The following is a 16,190-nucleotide window of genomic DNA, read 5'->3' on the forward strand; positions in this document are numbered from 1 at the left end:
CAATTAATCGCAAATTAGATTAAATTGCAATATAGCCTGCTGCAATTTACAAATCACAGAAGTTGCAGTATTTTAACTTAAAATTTGTTGCAAATTTGCAAATTTGTTGCTTGCAAAGCTTCACCTCCTCCACCCCAGCAACCTCCTTTAAAACTTGTTGCACCCTCATATTCAGATTTATGCTCCTATGGATAAATTGCACACATTGTCATAAATGTATTTGTCCATATGCGGGTTTCTAACTATGCGCTCCCTACAAAGTCAAAGAAAGCTGCTGACTAGGGAGCATCTTTAGAGCAGAGCCTTCTCTGCCAAACGAAACTGTAGATCCATTTTGCAGTAAAATGGTTAAATATATGATGAGTGGTCCTAACTGAATGTAGGTTATGATATAGAATGATTTACTGCCTGAATTTGTTGAATAATATATAAGATGAGGAACCTAATTACAGTCGCATATTAAATTGCAATTGCGATATGGGGGTAAAAAAAAATACAATTAGATTATTCTTGCAAATCGTTCAGCGCTGACACAGTGTATATTATATATGATTAGATAAGTCATGGGCACACACTTAGAAATTAAAGGTCACATATTTTACTCCTTCAAGAAAGACAGGTTTATATTGGTCTCAGAAGTCCCCAAAACATGCCTGCAAAGTTTTTTTGGCTGAAAAACCTTCTAGTGTTGGATTTTTGCATGTCTAAAAACCCATCTGTTTCAGCCCTCAGGACGAGCAATTTCTGTTTCTGTGGCTTTAAATGTTAACTAACTGTCTGACTCCGCCCCTGACCACGCCCCTTTCAGGAAATAGATGTGGCTCTCCTGATCCTCCTCTCAGCTGGCAGCTGATAGAACGATCAGGAGACAAGGGCTGAACTTTCCTCCAAGCAGGGAGGGCCAACCGAACCTGGGGGCGGGGCTAACTCCTCACGTGAAATCATGTGGAGAAAATCTGAGAACGGCTTGTTTCAGCACACATTTTCTGAAGGTGGAGAAAGAGAGGGGGGATTTTTCTGATTCTTGGGGGGTTGTGGACAGGGCAGGGGCACATATTTTTGTTAGAAGAGCTTGAAAAAGTGTATTTTGCATCATATGTCCCCTTTTATGATAATCCAGATATTTGAAATACCTTAAAGCACTTTGGAAATTATGATTATTTTGATTATTTTTTCTTTTCAGTACATTGCCCATCATGAATCATATTAACAATGCCAATCTAAATAATTTATCAGAGTTGATACACAGAAATATCAATGGCAGCATTGATTCACCATCTTATTGATTCACAGAAGATATTAACAACAGCACTAAGGGCGAAAGCATTTATGTATGTTTATGTATTTGCTGAAGTTTCACAGTGGCCATATTGAACCGTGATATGCCCTGACCTTTCTGATTTCTTGTCTTTCAGTCAGGTGTTTCCTCACAGCCTACCTGACGAGTTCGCCCTGATCTTCACCCTGGCGTTGAAGAAAGCCGCCCTGGGAGACACCATCTACCTCTTCCAGATCTCCAATGAGCAGGGCTACCCACAGGTGCTGCTCTCTCTTTGCCTCTGCTTTCACTGCTTCTTCACTGTACTGTTCCCTCCTCCTCCTCCTCTGCCTTTTCCCATCGCTCACCTTTATCAATCACACCTTTTGTCTACTCATTCTTCCTCTCATTTCTCTTTAGCACAGTCATCCACTTTCCTCTTCGATTTATTCCCCCTCGGTGACACCTTTTCAGCCCCCCCCCCCCCCCCTTTGTCCTCTCTTATTCTTCTTCCTCTCTCTCACTCGCAGTCTCCACCGTCGTCTTCCCTCCATCATCTTCTGCTCACCTGTTTCGTTCACCTTCATTGTTATTCATGTGTGTTCCATGATGAAGCACTGGAGTCCCTCAGAGTTCCCGTAATCACTGAGAGTCTGAGGCCGTATTTAAATACTCAATGTGTATGATGGATGGGGCCAAGTCGCCTCATTAGGAGTGATTGATTGGCTGTACAGCTTGGGTGTGTAATTAATATGTCTCCGCCTTTACTCCAACTCTGCTTCTGTGTTCTACAGCTTTGTTAGTCAGTTGCAGCATGTACATATTACTCTTTACAATTAGACAGCCTTAAGCTCAATTGTTTTTTACTCATGCAGTGCTGATTCTTTTGTAATCAACATTCTTTTTCATTTAATCTCCATCTCAGTTTTCCGTTGACTTAAACGGCCCTGATGGCACCCTGTCCGTGCGTGCCAGAGGGGTAGACCCCACTGCCGACATGGTGAGCTGTGTTTTCTCCGGAGAGGGGGTGGAGGCCCTGATGGACCTGCGCTGGCACAAGGTGGCCCTGAGTGTGCAACAAAAATCGGTATCCCTCCACGTGGACTGCAGCTCCATTGAGACCAAACCCATAGACCCCATTGTACCTGTGCCAACCGACGGACACACTCTGCTGGGCATTCGTGCCTCAGACGCCGGCTCTGCACAGGTATGAACATACTGAAATAACGGAAGTGGAACTTTCATTGTAATTATTCAGGTTTTGTACATAAAAATTAAAAATATAAAAGGTTTTCCAGGCTCCCCTCACAGCTGGGGTATCCAATGCATCGCCCATGACAGTCTTTAAAGGGATACTTCAACATTTTGGCAAATTCATCCATTGCCATAATTCCTATAGTCTTAGTAATAGGTTCGTTACCTTCAGTTGTCGGTGCAAGCTGTTTTAAGATCGGCCACTGCCGAGTCCAGACCTGCTGTGCCAACTCAATGTAAGCAGATGGTATTCTGGCTTTCCCTCATCAAACTCATCAAATACACAATCCAACAACTCCAAAATGCTCTCGTGGACAAGTTGTGACCTGCACATTCACCACGCTATGAAATAATCATGGAACATTATGAGATGGAGATGTTTTTAAGTTAAATGCAAAGCTGGAACTACACTCCAGACAAGGCTGCTGCACTGTGTCACTCCGCCCAGTGCTTTACTCAAGAAATAGTTCCAACTATTTGCTTCATGTGTCGTAATGTTGCATAATTATAAGTTATTATTTCATAGCGTGGTGAATGTGCAGGTCACAACTTGCCCATCAGAGCATTTTAGAGTTGTTGGATTGTGTATAAAGCGTATAAAACATCAACCCTGTGGTCCACAGTCAAGCTCTATACATCCTTTTTTCAGGACCACCTGGTAATGTCACTTTTTTAAAAAAGTTATAGGACTCAAAGATTTGTATTGATATCACACAGTAAACATTATTGACTAAGCCTTTTCTTTGCACAGACTTGTTCTCCCATCTCTTGAAAACAGTGAAAAATAAACATCCTGTGACCAAGCGTTTTTAAAATATTCATATATATACAAAAAAAAAATTCAGCTTTTTAAAAACATTTTTATAAACTTGTTACTTCTTGTCGTATACAATAACGTTGTCCTCAGAGACCCAGGAAAGTCAGTCAAGTGCCGGGCTCACTAGAAAATGTTATTTATGACACCTGTGTGGAGAACATAATTAGAAAAGCACAACAGAGAGCTTTCATAGAAATAAACAAGTTAGTGCCTACGACTTATGGTTCAAAAGGTGTTTCTTATAGATTTATTTTTGGGCCTTTATTAGACAGAGGAGCACAGTGGATAGACTCTGAAATAGAGAAGAGAGTGGGTAGAGACATGTGGTAAAGGGCCACAGGTCGAATTTGAACCCGGGCCGCCCGCATACATGGTGCCACTCGACCATCTGCACGCCCCTTACAGTTCAGGAGTTACCAAGCAACTTACGAAGGGGTGTGCCTGCGGCATGGATCCATGCCACGGGAGCTCTAAGGGTTAATGGAAAATATTAACATAACTGAGAAAAGAGGTAAAAAATTGAAGGAAAAATTTGTTATAATTGGAAAAGGGGAAAATGCCCAAAAAGTTGCAAAAAAAAATTGGTTAAAACTGGCAAAACAATGTGGCAAACATGGACAAAAAGTGGCAAAAATGTGGGAGGAGCAACAACAATTGGTCAAAAGTGGTAAAAAGAAGTGGCAAAAATGGATACAAAGCAACAAAGTGCATTTAAAGCTACAAACATGTAGGGGTAAAAAAAAAGAAAAGAAATAGGGGTGAAGCAGTAACAATGGAGCAACATTGGTAAAAATGGCCAAAACACCTCAATAGTAGATTTAAATTGGCAGAAATGGACAAAAACATGAAAAACAGTGTCAAAAAGTGTTAAAACTGTTATAGAAGTGACAAAAGAGGTTGCTTAAATGAACTCAAAGAAGCAAAAGTGGGTAAAAAGTGTCAAAAGCAGTGACAAAGTGGCATTAAGGGGTAGGAAAAGCAAAAGTGGGTCTATAGTGGCAAAACAGTGATAAAAATTCAATAAACGTGGTAAAAAGAAGCAGCAAAAAATTTCATGAAGTGGCAAAATAGTGGCAAAGTGGTAACAAAAGTGCAAAACAGGCACACTTTCTTTAAAAAAGGCTAAAATTGACAAAACAATTGCAAAAATGGATGAAAAGTGGCAAAAGGAGTCATGAAAAGGCAGCAAACATCAAAATTGGTTAAAAGGTGCAGAAAAAAGGGCTAAAAATGGCAGAATTGGTTTATAGTGGCAAAAAAGTGCAAAAACAATGTCAAGAATGGGCAAAGTGGCACGAAGAGGGTTAAAAGTAGTAGTGTTGAAAAGGGGTTGAAAAGTTGCACAAAGAAAAATAGAATATTCCAACAGTAAAAGTTTGACACACTTTTCAGGTTCGAAATGAGGTAACTGTTAGCTAAGACGCTAGCACCAATGCTATTGATCCAATACACGGCCATTGATGTTATCAGTGATCACAAATGGGGAGGGCCCATTCTCTGGGATTTTTAGGGCTCCTCCTTATATCTGTGGGCAGCCCTGGTCACTTGTGCTGACCCTGTTCATCAGATTTAATACCATTGACAATGGTTGCTATGCTTTGACAGCAGAAAAAATGCTGGAGTGGGAAGCCGAGTTCTTATTTCATGAATATAAAAAGAAAGGTGTTCATGTCTCATCTGCAGTACCAGTGTTTCATCCAGTTAAAGGAGCAGTGTAGAGCACCAGAACCCTGATGTTCACTTAAGTAAGTTCAAACTGAAAGGGGAAAGAGCTGAAAGCAACCCTTAAAAAACAGCAATTTCTATTCATCCAGCCAGTGAAGGAGGCCGGTGTGGAAACAAAGGCATCAATAAGAAGTGCAAGAAGCCATTTATTACCAGTGGCAGAATGGATAAGAGAAGGATGACCTCAGTGGGTGAGGTGTCATTCTGGGATCGTAGGAGTCAGATAAAGCCCACTAGTGTCGTGGTACAGCCTTTTGCTTTTATGCCTTCAATCTTTGAATACTTCTGTGGATACATGGAGCGTTGAGAATCATAACTAATCTTAAGTGTGTGACTCCCTTTTTCTGACTATATCCACTGCCCTTCTCACAACATAAATGGCATAAAAGCCCAAAAATAAATCTTTAGAAAATAGTTTGTTACATCATTACATAATGAGGAAAGAAGGATGTTCAAGGTCTTTTTCATTACTAAATTTAAAAACCATTTAATCACTCATGCATGCAAATTGTAAAAACACATACAACCTGGCCTAGTGTAGGTCTCCCTTTGGATGTGCTGACTCTACAGCCACGTTTATGGTCCGTAATGCTAACGGTGCAGCGTAATAATAGAGTAAAAGATGTGATAACCTTTGCGGCTCTTTAACCCCCAGAGACAGACGTTGTTGTAAACCACAAGAAGAGACACAGTTAATAAAAAGTCATTTAATTTTTCAAACATAAACCAAGCCACTTACTCTTGTTTCCTCTGAAAGCTCTCCATTGTGCTGTCCTAATGATGCTTTTCATGCCAGGTAGCTCTTATGGAGGCTTTCTAGCCAGCCGCGAACTTGGGTGACTTTCCAGGGTCTTAAAAGGTAGAATCCAGAGCCGTAACAGGCATTGCACATCTTTTTATTCATTTTTTAAATCAATTTTTCCATCGGTCCTGCGACTAATGATATCTTGACATTTTGTATCCGGCAATGGATTGTGATGAGCCAACCAATGACAGGCTGTTTCATTGTCATGTCATGCTTTGTCAAACTGCTCGGGACTTTAAACTTCGATCGGTGCTTTGAGACTTGCCACTAATAGAGCTAAAACATACAAGCACAAGGACTTTTATTTGTAAATATGTAAATATTTTGGAGATTTTTTTTTTTTTGTCTCAGAATAACACTCAAATCTTTGAGTTTGAGTCCTGTAACTTCTTAAATTCAAGTGACATTACTGCATCACATATATCCTTGAAGCCCTGGCTGTCCTGAATAAGGGGATGTTTAAAGCTTTACTGTGGACCACAGAGTTGATGTTTTACAAGCTTTTAAAGACAAAAGGTCCAGGCAAAATAAAATGGTTTAAAATAGCTAAGGGCTCCGGGGGTTAATATGCTCATAATCTAACCATGAACTAGGCTAAGGAAGACAATGTAACACATAGTCAGTGTGTGTTACAAACAGGCTATGTGTAATGCTGCATACCTCTTAAAAACTGCTTTGTGGTAAAACTGACAATACTACATGATCTTTTGATGTCAATCTCTCTGCCATCTCACTAGCTCAGTCAGCGAGATGGCCCAATGCTTTAACACAACTGTGTTTACCCTCCAGTGGCCAAAGCTACATGAATTGCAAAACTAACATTACAGGCACATAGGTTATTTGCTACAACAACAAAAAATCTGAATACTGTAGCACAGGGGTCATCTATGAAAATTCTTGGAGGCCTGGTTCAACATTTCCCTAAGCAAAGGTACAGAATATGATATAAGTAAGTCTAGTTCATGAAAAGACATTGAAAACAACAATATTTCATGAATTATAGATTAAGATAAAATTATAGTAATCTATCAATATCAATAAAATATCCAAATTAATTATTTTTGATTAAATTAAAAGAAGCTTGCTATTCAAATATAAGAGACTACCTAAAGACAGCTCTTGCAAAGTGCCTAGTTCACATAAGAAAGGCTTAAAGACCCTGCAAAGTGAAAACAGATCTGTATTTAGGTTTGTTGTATGACAGGTCACTGTGTTATGAACCCCCAGGTCAAATTTCAGTCAACTAAAGTATCTCTAAGTTTATAAAATTAAGCTTCAAAATCATGAAAAATGAGGCTGTAAAAACTGCTGCAGGATGGTGTGGGCGTGTCTGTTGAATGAGCTGAAGCCACGCCCACTCAGGACAAATCCTCTCAAATTTAAAAAATGCTACAATCTGAATGGAGGAAAGCACTCTAATTTAAAAGCACTTTAATTTAGATAAATTGAACAAAAGGTCAAGTGTTGGTTTCCCCCTGTCTTGTTTTTCAGATATTAAAGTTTAAAGCCAATTTTTAAATAAACTCGAAACATTAACTCTTTTAACGTGTGCTTTTCTCTGTCTTCCCCTCTTAGTCGTCCTGATAAAAGTTTAAATCTGAGCTGAAATCAGACAGTCCTGGAGTCATCAAGGGATTTATTAGTCAACCTAAAGCCAAAACATCTTTAAGGCAGCATTGTTGGTTCAGAGAATGAGTGTGTCATCGATCATTTTGGCTCGATGGTTGTTTGATCCCTTCTTGGTTGTTCAAAACTAGCACTTTGACTGCTGTCATTTTATTTTGTTACATGACGTGACTAAGCCAGGGGGGTCAAACTGAAGGCCCGGGGGCCAAATCCGGCCCGCAAGATCATATCCTATTTCTATAGTAATTGGCCCGCTGGTATGAGGTCTGCAGATTTACAGTATAAAAATGTAAACATAACCTTTGAAAGGTAAAAAAGTAAAGAGTAAGAATATTTAGATAAAAAGTCAGGAATGTGGAAAAGAAATCCATTTGTTTTCATAACATATTATCAATTTTTCATCCCAGAATCAAATTTAATTGTTTGACTTTTCATTTCATATTTTGACCTTTTAAATTCACAATTTTGACTTTTTACATAAAAATTCAACCTTTTAAATACACAGTTGTGAATTTAAACTCATATTTGGACCTTTTTTAACTTACTGTTTCCAATTTGTTCTCACCTTTTGAACTTTTCAACTTCTAACTTTTACTTTTAATCCCACATTTTTACCTTTTAGACTCAATTCAAAATTTTAACTCATATTTTTACCTTTTAAACTCATGATTTTGAATTGTATGTAATATTTCCATTCTAAAAACTTCCATTTTGACATTCTCTCTCATATATTTGAACTTTAAAATCATTATTTTGACTTTAAATTTTGTGTTTTGACCTTTTGAACTAATACATTTGACTTTCATCTCAGATTTTGAGCTGTTAAACTTGTAATTTTGACTTTTTTAAATCTGGAAATCAGGGCTCAGTTAGTTTTCCCCATTTCTCTTTACTGGTGCAAAATGTTGACCCTGTTAGGCACTCAGGTCAGAAAATGACCCCTGCTGTGATTAAGTGTGACACCCCTGGACTAAGCAGTCAGATTTAAGAAGCCCTCAGCCACAGCAAAGTAGGTCTCAGATGAAGAAAGATGGGGGACCACGCGAACCATGTGGCCAGAATGTCTGGTCCTAAAGGTCTTTGAGCTGAAATCATTTATACATACTAGTCATGTATCAATGTGTTTATATTTCATTGTGTATGTATGTGCATAAGACTAGAGGTGCCTCTATACTTAGACAGTCTTGCTCAGTTCTGTTATAAAAGTGAGTTTTCTATGTGGGATAATGATCCTGTGGTGAGCTAGGACCATTAGGACTAAGTAGATCCAGTAATTCAGACATTAACTTTGATGATCAATTAACTGGCATAGTTAAAAATCAGGCAGGGCCTTTTGCCAACAAAAAGGAAGTGTTTACACATGCATGACACGTATGTCCACAACACAGGCAAAGCTTATCAAATGCATCATAAACATGACACTATAACTAGCTCTCAGCCTCGTTTAAGGCTTCTTTTATACATTTTATTCACATTATAAACCAAACAACCCGAGGATATAGACCATCGTGTTAAAATAACAAACCTCTCTCTTTTCTCTCCTCCTTTTTTAGATGGACATTCAGCAGGTGATGCTGTACTGTGACCCTGCGCTCGCCATTCAGGAGGCCTGCTGTGAGATTCCTGGAGCACGGGTGAGACTGGCAACCTTTCCAAACAGTTGGTCAAGCCATTATTAACAACAAAAGAGAATGTGTGTGACCCAACCAAGACCTCTGCTGCACCACCCTACACTTTTAGAATCATTTTAGAGCCTGAAGTGGAGGCAAATGGTGCACTTATCTCCTTTAAACTCGTGTCCTTACACTAGGGTTAGGCTGTAACCAGCTGATAGTTAGCTTAGTAGACTGGGAACTGAGGATGCTTCTAAGCCTCTGTTTGCCCATTTAGCTAAATGCTCATTTAAATTTCAGCCTGAAGAGGAGAAAACACTTAAAAAAAAAGGTCAAATCCCTCACTGGGTCACTGTGTTAGTGGGTTTAATGTGAGTCTGATTTACTCTCTGCAGCGTGGCTAGCATTAGCAGCTAGCTCCACCAACCTTCATTCCCCTTTGCAGATTATCATGCTTCAATATGTGGCCTCTTTCACTTCAGTTGAGTAATTATACATGAATTCAACCCTTGACAGCCTACATACCACTTAATTTCCATTAACTGCTTAAAAAACTATCATACGGCGCTGTTCCTGAAATTGCTAACTGCTTAGCCACCGCTGAGCTTCTCATATTTACGTCCAGTGTAGTTCTGGTGGAAAGCTCAGACAGGAAGGTAGTGGCCATTAAGTGAAGCTACAATGGCCTCTAGTGGTGGGAGGCTTATTACAGTTTAGAAGAGCAGAGACCGGGGTTATCAGCCTGTGTCTATAAAAAGAAATGATTGGTAATTAGTTTAACTGCCTTGTAAATCTCATGCTGGCTAATTTGATAAACATATTTAAGCGTCTAACCGCATGCATCCCTACTGGGATAAAGTAAGAAAAAACCTACTAATAGCTCTAAACAGCCCTTTAATAACATAATATACTGTATCTTGTTAGTTTATTATTTAAAAATAAAAGTAAAAGTAAGACATCACCCTAACCTGACATCTTAAAAGACACCTATTTATTCCATCTGACCTGCTTACAAATCCAGATTATGGCTGTAACCCTTGTCTCCACATGGGGTTATGAGTGTGAGTGGGAAGTTGCTATTTTTGACCATTGTGTTCATTTCAGTTTCAAGATCATAAAACAACAAACTTTGATCAATAGGCACTGACCATTCTTCATCTAAACCAGTGAAAACTGTGTTCAGAGCAGTCTGTGGCAACAGTAACCTCAGTTAACCCTTATCATACTTTGCTCCTCTGACTCAGAGCCAAAGCTTTCTGCTGCTACTTCACAGTGCAGCGGCTGCAAGAAAAGCTGGATTTACAGAAACCTACCGGTTGATCTTTGTCCCAACCCTCATCTATGGTCATGACCAAAGGAACAAGATTGCAGGTTCAAGCGATCAAAATGAGATTCCTCGAGAGGATGACTGGGCTCAGCCTTAGAGACAGGGTGAGGAGCTCGGACATCCGGAGAGATCTCAAAGTAGAGCTGCTGCTCCTTCAAAAAGAGCCAGTTGAGGTGGTTCGGGATGCCTCCTGGTCGCTTCCCTGTTGAGGACATCTGGGCAACTGGAAGGAGACCCCGGGGTAGACCCAGAACTCGCTGGAGGGATAATGTATCTTATTTGGCCTGGGAACGCCCTGGAATCCCCCAGGAGGAGTTTGAAAATGTTGCTAGGCAGAGAGATGTATTGGTTGACATGCTTAGCCTGCTGCCACTGCGACCCGACTCCCGGTTAAGCAGAAGAAAATGGATGGATGGTTATACAGAATCTACACACCAGATGAATTTGTTTCAGACAGCATCTGGTAAAACTTCCATAGACGGTGTCTGGGAAAGAGCAGAACCTTTAAAAAATACTCGCAGGGTGATTGGATGAACGTTCTGTTGTGATCTTTATGGGCCAATCAGAGCAACAAAACACACGACGTAGCCGCTACTGAGGTGCGCCACGACTGAGGAGTAAACTCCATAGAGAACTGCACGAACCATGGCGACTGTAGATATGTCAGTGCAAGCCTGTAACAAGCGATGTCAGTGTCAGACTTTTTTTCAGTTTTTGAAAAGAAAACAACTCAATGCTGTTCTTTGTTCTTCTTTTAACGAAGAAATGTCGTCAAGCTCTGATAAAACTGGCATTTAAGCAGCATCCACGCTAATCTCTTCCTCCAGAATTGCTCCAGCCTCTTGTCACTGCTTGCTTACGTCACAACTCTGCCACTGCCCCTCGTCGCTGATTGGTCCTGTCACTTTCTAACCAGGTCAAACTGTTCAGGCGGGAGCTTTGCAAGATGGATTAGCCAGTGAGAACACAGAAACGGGTGTAGCATCTGCTTTGCAAGGTTGTACAGAATCAGGATTAAACTTAAATCAGTTTTCTTTTTGAGGCTTAACTTTGTAGATTAGAAAAACTTTGCGTTGCTAATGCTTAGTTTTTGTGGGCGTGATGCTGTATGGACAGAAAAAAAAATTCATATAAGGAAGACAATCAGAATGATTAATGATGTGGTGACCTAAAAGCCTGTGACTGATGTGATGCGTTGTTTTTGCACCATTGCCCAATTTCTATTCATCCTTTTAGCTGCTCAGTTTGACTTTGAGAAAGATCAAAGAAATATGGAGTATGTAAGGTACTGCGAGTGCCTGACAGGAGTATTTGCTTTCACTTTTCTCCCTTAGCAGAGCATGTTAGCTTGTGCTAAGTAAAGATAGTGTTGACAATATCCATACTTTGACTTGTCCCGTGAAGAAAGCCTAGCTATCCCACTCATTTCCATCAAAGACACCCCAATTAAAACACCACAAGCCTGCTTCTCTGCAAAATAAAAGAAAGGGTGTCATACTGTTTGAGGTGGAACCTGAAGTTTACCTGGCATTGAACATAAAGACAGTGTGTGTTGTGACACAGAACCTGATGTCTGCAGGATGTTAGGACACGCTGTAGCATTTAGAGGTCAGAAAAGTGACAAAAACAACATAGCTGTCCATCCGAGTGGCATCTCACGAGAGGAAGTAATATTGTTCTGAACATCATCCCTGCTGTGATTCAGTCGAAGGTACAAGGCTGCAGGCCAACGCCAAAAATCATCACAGCAGTGATGATATGTGGAACATAATCTCAACCTCAAGTGTGACATTGCTTTTATGTAACCCTTACACATGGAGGTACATCCAAAAAACACAATATCATGAAAAAGTTGAAACTTTCATTTATTCTAGATATATCTCATACAAAATTAAATACTTCTTTGTTTGTTTTACTCTTGATGATTTTGAGTTAAAGCTCACAAAATCTATTATCTGAAAATATTAGAATATCACAAAACCTGATTGGAGACGTATTCTGTTGTTGTTTTTGCCATTTAGAAAAGATCATATTGTACAATACGGTAGCTGCCCAGTAATTACATTTTAAACTAAATACTTTTATTTGAGTAGATTGAGTAGTATTTACTTGAATTTAATGGTTGCATATTATGCAAAATACACTTTTTCAGGCTCTTCATGTGGGGAATAAGCCCCGCCCACAGGTTCGGTTGGCCCTTCCAGCTTGGAAGAAAGTTCCGCCCTCGTCTCCTGATCGTCCTCTCAGATCAGGAGAGCCACATCTGCATCCATTTTGTTAGAGGGGCGGAGTCAGACAGTTCATTAACATTTAAAGCTACAGACACAGCAGCTCGTTCTGAGGGCTGAAACAGAGGGTTTTTTTAGGCATGCAAAAATCCAATACTGGAGTGTTTTTTCTGCAACAGACTTCACAGGCATGATTTGGGGACCTCTGAGACCAACTAAACTTGTCTCAAAGAGGTAAAATATGTGACCTTTAAGTAAATTTTAAACCGAGTGACAGTACTTTTACTTGAGTACATTAGTTGTGTACTTTTTGCACCTCTGCTTTTAGGGTGTTTGGGTATAAAGCTGCGGGAAATTGCCTTGCTTTTGAAGAGATGCTCCATTTACCACACATGACAAAAGGAGTGCTTAATGGCATGAAGTGTTCTCACAGTGTTGTCATTCTCAGGTGTGTTGGACACACGGATCGTCCCTCAGAATAAACAGTCAGAACTAGCTGTTGTATTATTGAAGTGAATGGAAAGTTCTCCTCACAATTTTGTCTTCCTTAAGGGTGTGACACATCTTAATAAGCCTGTGTTATGTGAGTCTAAAATCCTTCAGAGGCATTGTTAAATGTAGAGTATTATGTATACAAACTAACTGGGGCTTACTCTAATCCCATTGTGTGTAATTATGCCGAATCAACTATGGTGTTTTAACGATTGTACTCTGTGACTGTAACTAAAAGCCTAATAGATACTAAGACTTGCTGCCTCTCGCAGCTTAAGAAACATTCACTATTCATGTCTTTGTTTCCCCCAGTCCACAATGCTTTCGTGAAAGTATTGTTTGTGGGCTTCAGACAATGCCTTATGAAATACAGACCAGATTTATTGGACCCAAAGACAACAGCAGGTTTCTGTTCGACAGGCGAAAGCAGAGCGGGATGATAGTTCTGTTATGGGAAGAATTTCAAACAGCCAGCTCTTGGGTTTATTTTTAAGCTGTGGGTATTTTTCTTTTCACTCAGCCAACTCTTTTTTCTTGTCCGAATTTCTTCAGAGTTGGCTTATGCGTCTGTGTATTCATGCAGATGTTTAAATGTCATGATCAAGGCTACAAATAGGAGGAAAAGTTCTGTCAGATGCTGTTAGCTCAGAGTCCTCTGGAGTAAGAGCTGAGTTTAAAGAAATTAAAAACAGAGTTATTAGAGGGTTTGAAGAAGTAAACCTCTTCCCTTATTTAAGAGCTGCTGGAGGGTTCCCTCTGAGCTGCATTTAAGTTTGAAATAATCAGTTAAGGGCAAGAGTTCACATGTGCTGACACTCACTGACGCTTAAGCACCCGGAAAGCTTCAGCTTCTCTAAACAGGAAGGAAACAGATGGAATTGAACATAACTTTAGTCAGTCAAATGTTTGGTGTTAAATATTTGAAATGTGACTTTGAGATAGTTTGTCATTAATACAGATTACAGTGGATTCATCTGTTAATCCTGAATGCCTAATTTATAACCAAAAGATGAAAATTTCTCTTTTAAATGTAAGTGAGGAAATGTTTGCATGCTGACATCCTGGTCTCACACCTGCCAACGCTCCCATTTTATTTTTTTGTTTCTATTATATTATTTGCCATCCATATAGGGCTGACATATAGAGACAGACAACCAGGCACGCTCACATTCACACCTACGGGCAATTTAGAGTCACCAATTAACCTAATGAGCATGCTTTTGATGGTGGGAGGAAGCCGAAGTACCCGGAGATAACCCACGCGTGCACAGGGAGAACATGCAAACTCCGCACAGAAAGGCTCTGGCCCTGACCTGGAGGGGAACCAGCGACATTCTTGCGCTGTCGTGCCGCCTCTATAATTCACATTTCTTCTATATATATCAGTACCCTCCTCTTCAGTTTTGTCATTTCTCATATCAAAACATTTATAGTTCCTATTGGCCTACAACCTTATTTATTATCAGCAAAAAGGGAGAGATGTACCGTGTGCTCTCGTTGTGTGGTAAACTCCAGATTAAAGCCAGGTGCTCTTGCAGAACGAGGCGTATTGCCACCAGGGCAATCTTCAGGCACACTCACTAGAGTCAAGAATTTGGTTTAAAAGCCTTCAATGTTTCAGGGCATATCTACTAAAACAATAAAATCACAAGGAAGGCAAGTTAAAAATGTGATGTAGTGGTGTGTACGTGTGAGTGATGGGTTAATGCAGGTTCTCTGAGAGGTGGTTGGAGGAGAAGGTGTTGGAGCTGAAGCCAGGGCCGATACTTGATAACATTCAACAGGATTTTCAAATAATAAAGCACTTTTTGCAGTGAAGTTTTTGCTGTGTAGTGTAACACTAGCACAGACAGAGTGTTCCAGATCACATTCTTCTGTACTGAATACTGAATATTTTGTGTGCATAGGTGCTCTTCTCACACAGAAATATTCAAAGGCAGTTCAATTCAATTCAGTTTGATTCAAAACACTTTATTTGTCCCTTACAGGCAATTAAAAGTCCCAGGGAGCCACAATATTTTGCTGTTAAAAAAACGAAGAAAACAGAGGCTGTTAATCCAATGTCACTTCCTGTAAGAGCTAAATGACAGTCTGATGTTTGAGAGGACACAAATCTGCAAAAACAATGACTAGAAATAGAAGATGCAATGGGGTCTTAGAAACCTTTGAGAGGGGCTTGAAAACGTCTGAAAAAGTATTCAATTAATAAAATGTAATAAAATGCACAAAATGCATTAAATTCCAACCTCTCCATCCCTGTGACCAGGCGACCCACTAGCTCAATGGTTCTCAGCTTTTTCAGCCCAGGACCCCAAAAATAAAGTTGCAAGCTACTGTGGACCCCCACTGTACCTGAAGATGGTTGAACACAGCCATGCACAATCTTGAATAGTCATGTGCAGACAAAGCCACCCATGAGGGGCGATAAAGGGGAGAGCTTTAACCTGAAAAATAACCACTCTTACCAAAGAAGGAAGTATGTTTTTTTTTTTTCATCTGTGTGGTAGATAGCCTTCTTAAAAATGGGTTCAAATCACTTTTGTTCAAAACAGAAGTAAACTGGGTTAAAATGGCTAGAATAGGTTAATAATGGCAAAAACATGGTGGAAAATGTCGTGAAACTGGATTTTAAAAGTAGCAGAAATTTGTTAGAAGTGGCAAACATGTGAAAAAATTGGCAAAAAAAGGGGCAAAACTTGATTAATGTGGCAAAAACGGCCATATATAGTGGTAAGGAGAGTTAAAAAGTGGCTGAAATTACTTGAAATAGGCATAAATGGGTGGAAAATTCAGTGAAATTGGATGGAAAATTGATATAAACTAACATAAAAGGTTAACTAAGACAGAAAAATGGGCAGAAATCTGTTAAACTGGCAAAAATGAGCACAGTGAAATGTAGTAAAAAAAATGGTTAATAGAGACAATAATGGGTCAATAGAGACAACAAGAGGTTTAAAGTGGCAAGACTTGGTTTAGAAGTGGCAAAAACAGGCAGGAAAAAACTTGTCGAGGTTTGAAATGGAAAAAAAATTTAAGTAGCAAAAG

General features: G+C 39.7%; 1 protein-coding gene across 4 annotated transcripts in view; it reads left to right on the top strand.

Moving 5' to 3' along the window:
- col16a1 (collagen, type XVI, alpha 1) overlaps positions 1-16,190 on the top strand; it is a 169,189-nt gene that overhangs the window by 58,961 nt on the left and 94,038 nt on the right. For all 4 annotated transcript variants that reach the window (XM_041808222.1, XM_041808224.1, XM_041808225.1 and 1 more), the window contains exons 5-7: positions 1,416-1,539; positions 2,184-2,465; positions 9,039-9,119. In XM_041808222.1, the coding sequence (XP_041664156.1) occupies positions 1,416-1,539; positions 2,184-2,465; positions 9,039-9,119 (487 nt within the window). The remainder of the gene's footprint in view (positions 1-1,415; positions 1,540-2,183; positions 2,466-9,038; positions 9,120-16,190) is intronic.

This window comes from Cheilinus undulatus, linkage group 16 (genome assembly GCF_018320785.1).
Source record: "Cheilinus undulatus linkage group 16, ASM1832078v1, whole genome shotgun sequence".
Lineage (NCBI taxonomy): Eukaryota > Metazoa > Chordata > Actinopteri > Labriformes > Labridae > Cheilinus > Cheilinus undulatus.